The following is a 10,188-nucleotide window of genomic DNA, read 5'->3' on the forward strand; positions in this document are numbered from 1 at the left end:
CTTGCATGACCTGCACTACCATTCCAGGTAACACACATTTCATACATGTACACATGAGAGGGCATCGTACTGACTTAGTTGTATCCTTTTATGCCTGATTCTAAACATCCAGGTTTTTCCTTTTTATTCAGATGTCCAAAGCAAACCATTTGCATCCAGCATAATAAAGAAAACTCAGGCAGTTTGTCCTTTTGAATTTTAATTATGATTGCTAATTGCTAATTTGAGTAAAACATGTGCTTTCCAAGTATAACCTTTTCTCCGCTCAGGAAATGTAAAAACCGACCTGGACTCTGCTACCCTTCTCTTTAGGTACTATGAGAATCGTACAGGTGAGCGTTTCTCTGCATTGGATAGTCGTTTGAACTCCATCTCCATGGAGATCGACACAATCTCCTCCAGCATCAACGCCACCGTCAGCCACGTCCAGAGCATGTACAAGTACATCAACATCGAGAGCTCGTCCTGCCAGAGCCGCATGGGCCGACACGCTGAAGATCTACAGGTAGGACACATTAAAGAGTTCTTTCTTCCTTCCTTATGTATGCTTCACAGCTGAAGTCTTCCTGTGTTTGTTGGGTTTTTTCTTCTTTGCGTCTTTCTTTCTCCTCACATCTGACGCGTCTCTTTTGTCCAGAACCTCAACAACACGGTGTTGTTACTCCTCCACTTGGCCGACACACTGAGACAGCAAAACATGTTGTTGAATGTCCGACTGGATGTAGACGTCAGGAATCTGTCCATGGTGATGGAGGAGATGAAGCTCGTGGATGTGCACCATACCACGCTCATAAAGAACTTCACTATAATAAAAGGTACGGTAGTGGTTGCCATATATATGAAATGAATAGGGCTGTCAAAATCATGGCTGATTCTGTCTATTCTTCATGCACTGAATTGGTCAAAGGGGTGGAAAAATCTGCTAGTTATCTCTAGAATCTGAACTGAATCAGCCGCAGTGCCCTGAATGCACTTAACCTGGAAGCCTAAATGAATTATAAATAAATATAAAAAACCTTTTAGCTCCATATTCGGTTATTCCAAACCAACATTTATTTAAAGGTCCCATGTCATGGCCATTTCCACTGATCATAATTCCATTGTTGAGGTATACTAAAATAGAAAAATACTGTGCAATTTTCCAAAGTCACATTGGTTTCGCATACAGCATCTCTGTAAAGTGTGTGTATTCAGCAGCAGTATTCACTTTCTCCACTAAACGGCTCGCTGCAGCTCTGTACACTTAACTTTTTAACTGAACCTCACCATCCTCCCTCAACAGGTGCTCCTGGACCACCCGGGCCAAAAGGGAACCGTGGAGAGAGCGGTTCGAAAGGACCAATGGGACTGAGTGGGACTAAAGGTGACCGAGGCCCGCAAGGAGGCCGGGGAAATTCTGGAGAGAAAGGTCCTCTCGGGCCCAAAGGAGCCCCGGGTGAAACAGGCCCCACTGGACACAGAGGCGCAGCAGGGATCAAAGGAGATAAAGGGCCTATTGGCCCACCTGGACCGCGTGGTGAGAAGGGCCAGAAAGGGGACGCAGGCCTACACGGTTTAGAGGGAGCCAATGGGCCCTTAGGTTTGTCAGGCCTCCAGGGTCAGGCAGGACTCCCGGGCATCATTGGGCCACCAGGAGCCCGGGGGAAACCAGGACCAGTGGGACCGCCTGGACAGCCGGGATACCCTGGGCCTCAAGGCCTGCCATACCCTCAGGCCCCCGTCAACACCCTGCAGGGGGCCAGGGGACCAGCCCCCGCAACCATGAGGCAGTGAGAAGATGGACCCAGAGGTGATCTGTCTGGTACCAAGAGGACTTATTAACCAGATGAAGGAAAATCATCCATTGTGACTGGGGACGCAATAATCCAGTTTCTATGGGATTATGCAAAAATGGGATTGTGCTTTAAAGGGGGAATTCCCCTGATATAATGACATGGCCACAAGAAAGGAACCAAGAGGACGGTGTAGATAAGAGAACACAGAACTGAGCTGTTGTTGAGAAGTGAGATGACACAGCACCTGAAGCCAGAAACAGACTGCGTTTGGACAGAAAATGGAAATGGTCTTATGTTGGAGGAAGCTGCTGTCATGCAACACATGGGTCTCTATACATCTTTTCATGAGTGTTTCCTTGTCCAGGAAGCTAAAGAATACAAAAAGCTCTGTCCATGTACAGTATGATGATATTTTACCAGAATTAAAAACTTGTTTTAGCTGATAATATGAATAGGAATGAAAAAAAACATCTGTATTGAAGTCTTGCCTGGTTGAATGTACATGGTTGAAAATGTTTTTTGTCAAACCAACAAAACCTCCTTGGGCAATAAATAGAGCTGTTAGCCAAGGATAAGGACTAAAGTGATGGTGTTTCCCGTCAGAGCTACTCAAAGGCTTACATTCCCATATTGGCACAGAAACAAAATCTTTACTTGTTACATTATGTACACATTGACACATTATGTTCAGATGGATGGCACTTTATTGGTTCTTAAAGTGTGACATTGAAGGATTTCTAATCTTTTGGCATTTCAGAGCAGGTACTCTGAAGACTTTTCTAACATCTTCTTCACAAATATGTCATTTTATGATCAGTGATTGAAGAAGTCAAGTTTTAGAATTCATGGCTTCTGAATTTGCGCTCTAATGACTTTTGTTTTACATTGTGTGCAACGTTTGCTTCTATTGTTGCCGCAAGAATAAAGAAAGTAACTCTCTCTTCGACCTATGTTGAAACGTTTTGGTGTGAAGGCTAACAGATCACTCATTCAATACAACAATGCATAACAATGTAACACTTGAGAAAGCAGAGGAATGACCAAAGAGGGTTTTTTAGATCTTATAAAACAAACATAAATAACTTTTTATATCACATAAAAATCTTTCAAAAAGGCAAACTTAATTCTTTGGAAAACCTGTGTGTTGTAATGAAATGCGACTGGCTTGCATCGAACTTCAATAAAGCTTTTTTTTAACTCGTTCTCAGTCAGTGTCCTATGTACTTCCAGGGCAGCGTGCCATTGTTGAGGGAAAGGGAGTAGACATTAATTCAAAACACATGTCTAACCCCTCCCATTGGATCTTTGAGGTAAGCTTCCACGGACTTAAAAATATTCGATTCTCTACATTTTGTGATCGTGGTGGTCTAATGGTTAGTGAGGTGGGCTGAAGATCGGAAGGTTGTGAGTTCAAATCCCGCCTGGAACACCACCACTAGTGTGCCCTTGAGTAAGGCCCTTAGCCCTTAGTTACTCCAGGGAGAATGTCCCTGTAATTGGTCATTGTCACGTCAGCTAAATGAAATGTAATGTAATTTTCCCTGTTGTTTTAACATTTGCCATACGATTAACATTTTGTAGTTCACAGTAGAATTCAATGGGTACAGTTGTCCATAAATAAGAGTTTAGGATAACAAACAATACATTTGATATGCCTAAAATCATCAGCTTTCAGAAGATTTTATTGTAAGAATCAGCTAACATTAATGTCTGACGCATGTTATGTTGTAGAAACTCAGCTCCATGTAGCGGGCCGCCCTGATCTGCTGACTTCTTGATATTTTCACCATCTCTTCCTCAGTGCTGAAACATGCTTGGTGGGATGTTAAGAACCATCTCCAAGAAAAACTTCCTTCAAGAATCCACCCAAAGCCCTTTCGTCCTCCGGTTCTCATAACTTTATGAGCACGCAACATTTGCTCTAAATCACTCGCTGTTTTCACCTCTGAAACCTGAAGCTGGAGCGTACAATTGCTGCTGTTTCTGATGAAGCAGGAAAATATGGCTTATATAAAATCCAGGATAAGATATTTATAGGTCTGAATTTAAATGCTTTACTTACACATCAGATTTCCTTCAATCTGACTGGTATAATTTGTCCTCTTATGGAGAGCTCGACCTCCTGCAGTCAAACTATTTCCACATGGGGAGCCGTGAATCAGTTGGCGGACAGGGCAAAGTATAACAGATGTCACCACAAGAGAGAAGTACTGAGAAAGCAAAGAAACAATGGCAGAAACAGGATTTATGGTAGGTATGAAGTGGACGAACAGACTGTAAATTCACTATAACTCTAAAGGTATGACTTGTGTTTGGCAAAGGGAATTAGAAGTGTTTCCATCTACTTACTTTGATACACATTTTGAAGTGTGGCAATAGAAAAGCTGTGTAAAAATTGAAATTTGATAAAACTTCCTTCACTGTGTAAAATAATAACTCATAACTCAACTCCTGTCGAAGTTACATCTGTTCTCCATTTTTTCCCATAGAGTTTTTAAGAGCATTACTTTTTAAAATGTATTTATTATGAGGTTTTATTGCATTTAGCCTATGCTTTTTAAGTATTTTCCTCTGAGTAACTCTAATTACGAACCCCCTTCACCTGCCATGGTGTGGCTGAAACTGGTGCAGGTGCAGGGGATTTGTAATTAGTGTTTCTCAGAGTCAAAGGCACAAGGGCTTTGGATTAACCTCTGCACTCTTTAGACAATAGTTTAATCTCTGCCTCATAATAGAAGAAAATGTATGCTAACATTATAAGCCAAAACAACTTTAAGAGAACAACAACTTTATGTAAGAGCTGTAAGTTTGACAGCTTGTTGTCGAAATGGCCAAAACTATTTATGAATGCAGATTTAACAGTAAAAAGGAGTCAGGTGAGGATTGACAACAAAGCTGCAATAAATACATACATTGTACACCGTGTACAATTCCTGATCATTACATTGCGGTTAAAACAAATCTGTATTTAATCTTTTCAATGTGCTTTCTCAGCGCCATCGAGATCATATCAGTAACAACAACATGCAGTTATTTATGCTTCAGATTGTCAGCGCCCCATCACACTGAGGTTCCCTTGAGTAGTACGGGGGCTAAGGGAACCAAGTCCTGTTTACATTGGCAGGAATCACTTGTTCATTTCGGTTTGCCGTGTACACCACACGCTTACAAACAAGGTATATTTGAGAACTTCAAATTGCCAGGGGTCGCTAGGGGGATTTCTGGAGGAGGTTAATTACTGTGTTCTACTTATTATAGTGGCTCAACATCTCTAATCCATGAGAAAACAACCCCACGAATGTACATCAAGACGAAAACCTCTTAAGCGTCCTCTTTTGGGTAAATGAGGAAAGCAGCAATGTTTTTATTGTGTTTTGAAATGTTTAATCGACCTGGAGGTAGAATAAATACTGTAAAACTACTTTACAGCTGCGAGAGAGGTTAAAACATGAACATCTCCAACACGGACAGAGACAAAGAGAGTCCAAGGAAGTGAAGTAAGCCGTGTGAATAGTGGAGGCATGGTGTGCTATAGCTGTGGTGAAAAACACCAATCTGAGCCAGCATAAACCCAAAGACCAGATGTGCTTTTCTGGAGCTAGCTCTGACTTTTCCAGGTGGAATATATTTCATCGCTTTGAGTAATTTTCTCACCCTAGAGGCATAGCAACAGGCTGAAAGCTCTACATCATAATTGATTTATTTAATTTCTCAGAGTCATTAACGACCAGGATGTAACACCTCTCCCTCTTTCCACATGAACACTGTAAGGCTGATTGGCTGATGAAGTGGATTGAGTAGCTGTGATGGACTGTAATGGAGTAATAGCTACACCCGTAGGACCAGGACAGCTTTCTGCTGACTGTGCGCCTGCACATGGGTGAGAGGAGATTGTCAGTTAGTGTTGGGTCTCATTCGACAAATAACCTTACAAAGAAGGGGGTTAAATGAACAGCATTCAGTATCTTTGGAGGTTGGCAGTGCCGTGACATTGCAACAACACATTTTTTTATTAACGTTACTATCTGTAATGCCTATGAATACTTTATTCAAACCATTGGCTCTGTGATACCAACTCGCTTGCTCTTCTCAAATTAGCCTACATAACCAGCTAGTTTACCAAAGCAACCAGCGATTGTGGCTACGAGGGAGTGCGGTCGTCTTTCAACCAGAAGGTTGTGGGTTCGATCCCAGCCCGTGCAGCCAACATGTCGATGTATCCTTGGGCAAGATACTTAACCCTGAGTTGCTCCCGATGGCCAACGGTGTGTGAATGTTAGTTCCTAGAGTAAGGTACACTGCTCTGTAGGAATTGGTGAATGACATGTAGTATGTAAAAGCACTTTGAGGGGTTGTAAAGACTGGATAAAGCGCTATATAAGTACAGTCCATTTACCATGTTGGTAAAAGCCACCTAGCTAACCCTCATTTAGCTACTTACATTAGCTGCCACTGCACAAGCCTCCGGGAAGAGCACCGCGCTTCAAAGCCAATTTTCGTAGAGGCCACACCATGCAATACAAACGTCCATGCTGTGCTGTGATGTTATTGGACAAAAAAAATTGAAAACTTAAATTGGCAAATAGTCAATCAGTGGATCTTTTCAGTGGATCTTTTTTTGCTAAATCAACTTCCCATTAGGGAAACCTAATTTGCTTGGAGATAGCTAAGATGTTAAAGTTGTAAAAAATGTTAAAGGTCCAAACCATTGTCACTTATGTTCCTCCTTTCAGGTGAAAAGACACGGATGACCAACAGAAGTAACAGGTACATTTATCACTCGGCAGTCAAACAATTGACCAGCTTTCATAATAATGAACAGTAGCCCACCTCCAACACTGTATGGAGTTATTTTATATCCATGCTATTGCCTTGCATCACTCTTGATTAGTGAAAAGCTATCATTAAATACCTTTGCTTTGTCAATGCAAGTTTGCTAACTCACTTCAGAGTTCACCAATCAGACAGTGTTTTGCTGAAGATAACACCTTTGAAAACAATAACATTTGTGTTTTATGAACTTATTATTTACTGAGTCATCTGATTAACAGAAAGCAAACGTCAGTGACTCTTCACATGCTTTTTTCTTCTTTTAAAACCTCTCAAAATGAACTCCTTACTCAAGTTAATTCTTATGTCAATAACTACTTACATTTGTATTAAGATCGACAGCAGTGGAAATTGTACCCCTGAAGCGTTAACACCACTTATTAATATAACAACTTTGCAATACAGATCAGTTCCTTTTCCATCTTATCTCTTCATCTCTTTTATGTATGTTTAAAATGTACGGATCTCCAGGCAGAAAAGTTACACACTCTGAGTAATTTAATAACATTTATATTTCATGCTTTCCCTCAGCTGTCTGTCACATTGATTCCCACGTCAGGTTGTGTAATTTCAGTCATGATGACATTGAATCTGTCAGGAATGGGAGGTGGTACGCAGAGAGACATTACCTAACCTCGACCAACACACAGCACACACACACACACACACACACACACACACACACACACACACACACACACACACACACACACACACACACTTACATACACAAACACACATACAATTTGAGACGTTAGCTAACCGTTGACTTGACAGGCCCCCAAAGAGCTCATTACGTAGACAGCTGTAAAAACACACTTGGCCTTTCACTACAGCTCAGGTAACCATTAGTGTGTGTGGGAGAGAGAGAGAAACATCGGAGAGCACACCTGCTGCAATGTGTGTAGTGAGTCAGCAACTAACTCTGAAAATAAATAAAGAATTTAGGACTATGATTGAAATTGTGAGGTTGTGAGTTCTTCCACCAGCTGTGTTGTCGACTAAAGGTACATGACTGGACCCGGGTCAGACTGGAGTCTCACACTTGATGACTTTACATTTGACAAAATGAGCCTTGCTACTCAACTTGATCTCTAACATCAATGACGTGTGACTTCACCTTTTCACTTGAAAATACCTTACCCCATATAAATAATGATCTTATTTATGTGCCAAGAATCAATTCTTCAATCCCAATTATGCAATGGTCTACAAAAAACCCTGAAATGCAGTTTGCAGGTTTTGGTAAAGATTGCATTGTAGTTATCTGAGACGGTATTGCCTGGTAAAATGTGTAACTTACCGGTGACATCCAAAACAAAGATGTTGTTTCACCTCTAAATAGGATCATCTATCACTGTCACCAAACTTTAGTTTCTAAACGAGTAAAACACATTTGTCAAAACAAATTTCTGGGACTTTTACAATCCAAAGGTTGGCTGCACACCGGAATTTTTATTTTTTATTTAACCTTTATTTATGCAGGTGAATCTCATTGAGACACAAGGTCTCATTCTCAAGAGACCTGTTCAGTGGTAACACTACGACACAAAGTTACAGACAGACAGGACCTAAACACAGATGGATTACAATCAAATAAAACATCGTAACAAGTAGTCAGATATTGGCAGGTGCAACACCCACAGATGATTTTCCAGCTTTTTAAAAATGTGTTTAAATCTGTGATGGGTATCAAACTGGTCAGCTAAGTTCCTGCTGAATGTGTTCCAGGTTGAGGGGGCAGAGTATGATATATATATATTAATATAATATATATATAAATGTTCCCTACTTTTTTAAAGATATTGACTTTGGAAAAAAGGTCCGGACCGACCTTTTGAACCCTAAATCACGCAGCTTAAGAAAGTATTTCTGTTGGCAGTGGCTGCAGCGAGGAGAGTCGAGACTCACTCCGGGCATAAGAGCGTCAGCAGAGTCACGACAGGCGATGGAGGAACAGTCTGAACCGGTCCTTGTTTATTCACAAGTTCCCCTTGAAGTTTGGAAAACAGGAGAAGTTCTGATCCCGTTTATCCAGGTACAGAGCATAACCAGATGTGTCAAGTTGACACCGGAAGAAAATCATTTAGACATTTTTGATAATATGCTTATTAATATGTTTAACACTCAAGCTCCTTCACATGCATTGCAACCCTCAAATGAAACCCTAACCCCAGACATTACCTTGATGCCCAGAATCATTCGACAGACTTTACCCTGACAACTCCCTAGTATTAGGTCTGTTGAATAGGCTTTAAACCTGGGATTAGCAAGGCTAGCGAATAATATATCTTTACTTAAAGAGGAATTTAAAACTGGCTAGCCTGGTTTGCAAAAGCTCCTGTCTCACTGAACTCCGTAAATTAGGTCAGGTATCTACAGGCGACTGGCCATTGGGAATACCGGGTTAGGGTTAGGGTCGGAATACCGGGGTTAGGTTAGGGTCCGGTACCGAAGTGGGGTCGAGTTTCCAGGGCTGATTTTTAGTCCCCAGTCCGCCCCGCTGGGTCTCTATAACTTTAGGCCAGACTTCACTGGGTTGTTTTCCTAACTATCAATGGCAACTTAGTGGAAAAATAGAGTCCAAATATGATGGTCACTGGTGAATATAAATAAACACGCTAAATACGCAGAAAAGGTTTATCAAAACACATATTTTCTCGTCACACACCGCTGTTAAGCCTTTGAGCAGCGCTGTCTCAGTGCTCGACCTATCTGAGGGCCTTTGTTACCTCGCCTCATGGAAATAACTTGCCTGGCTGCCGATAGGATTTAAATGAAAACGCTAGCCATTTCATACCGAGACTAAATTTAAGGTATTATCGTGTTTTGTTTTCTTGCATTGGCAGGGCAGGGGAGAAGTGAGGTCCTTGTATTATTATAAGCCATGTGTTTGGAGTTTGAGTGAAGCTGCAGCCCCAAGAGGAAGATTTTCTGCGCTTAACTGGCCCAGAGGACTTTTGCTGATCTGTTTCCTTCATTTTATTTTTGCATATTGATCCAGAAGTAATAGCGTTGGCTCCAAAACTGTGCGTGTGAAGCCCTTGTTCAGTTTTTAAGTGGGCTTATTTTATTAAGGCTTATTCCAATTAAATGCTTCATCCCATTTTTAATGAACGCGCTTACGGAAACGCGTTAATAGTAATGGCCGCCAGAAGCATGAAATCCAAACATTACACAACACATGCCGACTGAACTTATCCCAAATAAAAATACAAGATGTTTTATCAAACAACTGAAAAATTACTAAGGCGTTCCCTAGACTAGAGTATTGTAATAACCACTGAGCGTGTTATTGTGCTTGTTTTTTTCACAATCCTTGAAATTAAGGGCATTCAAAATTCGCTCTGTTTTAAAAACTCATGTCGGCAGTTTAGTATCAAACATCTTATGTGGTTAAGATGCTTTGTTTTTCTGGTGCGAGAAAGAGCTCAAAGGATTTTATTCACGTATCGTAGTAAATTGATCGTCTGATCTAGCTCTTTTTCAATCTACAAATGTTAGTTTATGACTGCATTCTCTTTGTTCTTAAGCTTTAACAAACCAACCATTGTAATAGGCTTAAAGCTTTGGTCCTGGATAT

General features: G+C 41.1%; 2 protein-coding genes across 2 annotated transcripts in view; both read left to right on the forward strand.

Moving 5' to 3' along the window:
- Positions 1-2,977, forward strand: part of scara3 (scavenger receptor class A, member 3) — a 15,961-nt gene extending 12,984 nt beyond the window's left edge. Inside the window, exons 4-7 of the mRNA XM_010795668.1 lie at positions 1-27; positions 313-505; positions 638-815; positions 1,283-2,977. The exon at positions 1-27 is cut by the window's left edge and continues 62 nt beyond it. Coding sequence (XP_010793970.1) covers positions 1-27; positions 313-505; positions 638-815; positions 1,283-1,773 — 889 coding nt within the window. The 3' untranslated portion in view covers positions 1,774-2,977. The remainder of the gene's footprint in view (positions 28-312; positions 506-637; positions 816-1,282) is intronic.
- The window catches only part of LOC104966019 (AP-1 complex subunit beta-1-like), a 373,094-nt gene that overhangs the window by 228,157 nt on the left and 134,749 nt on the right, over positions 1-10,188 (forward strand). The window lies entirely within an intron of this gene.

Source organism: Notothenia coriiceps, unplaced genomic scaffold (genome assembly GCF_000735185.1).
Source record: "Notothenia coriiceps isolate Sejong01 unplaced genomic scaffold, NC01 NC01_scaffold00037246, whole genome shotgun sequence".
Classification (NCBI taxonomy): Eukaryota; Metazoa; Chordata; class Actinopteri; order Perciformes; family Nototheniidae; genus Notothenia; species Notothenia coriiceps.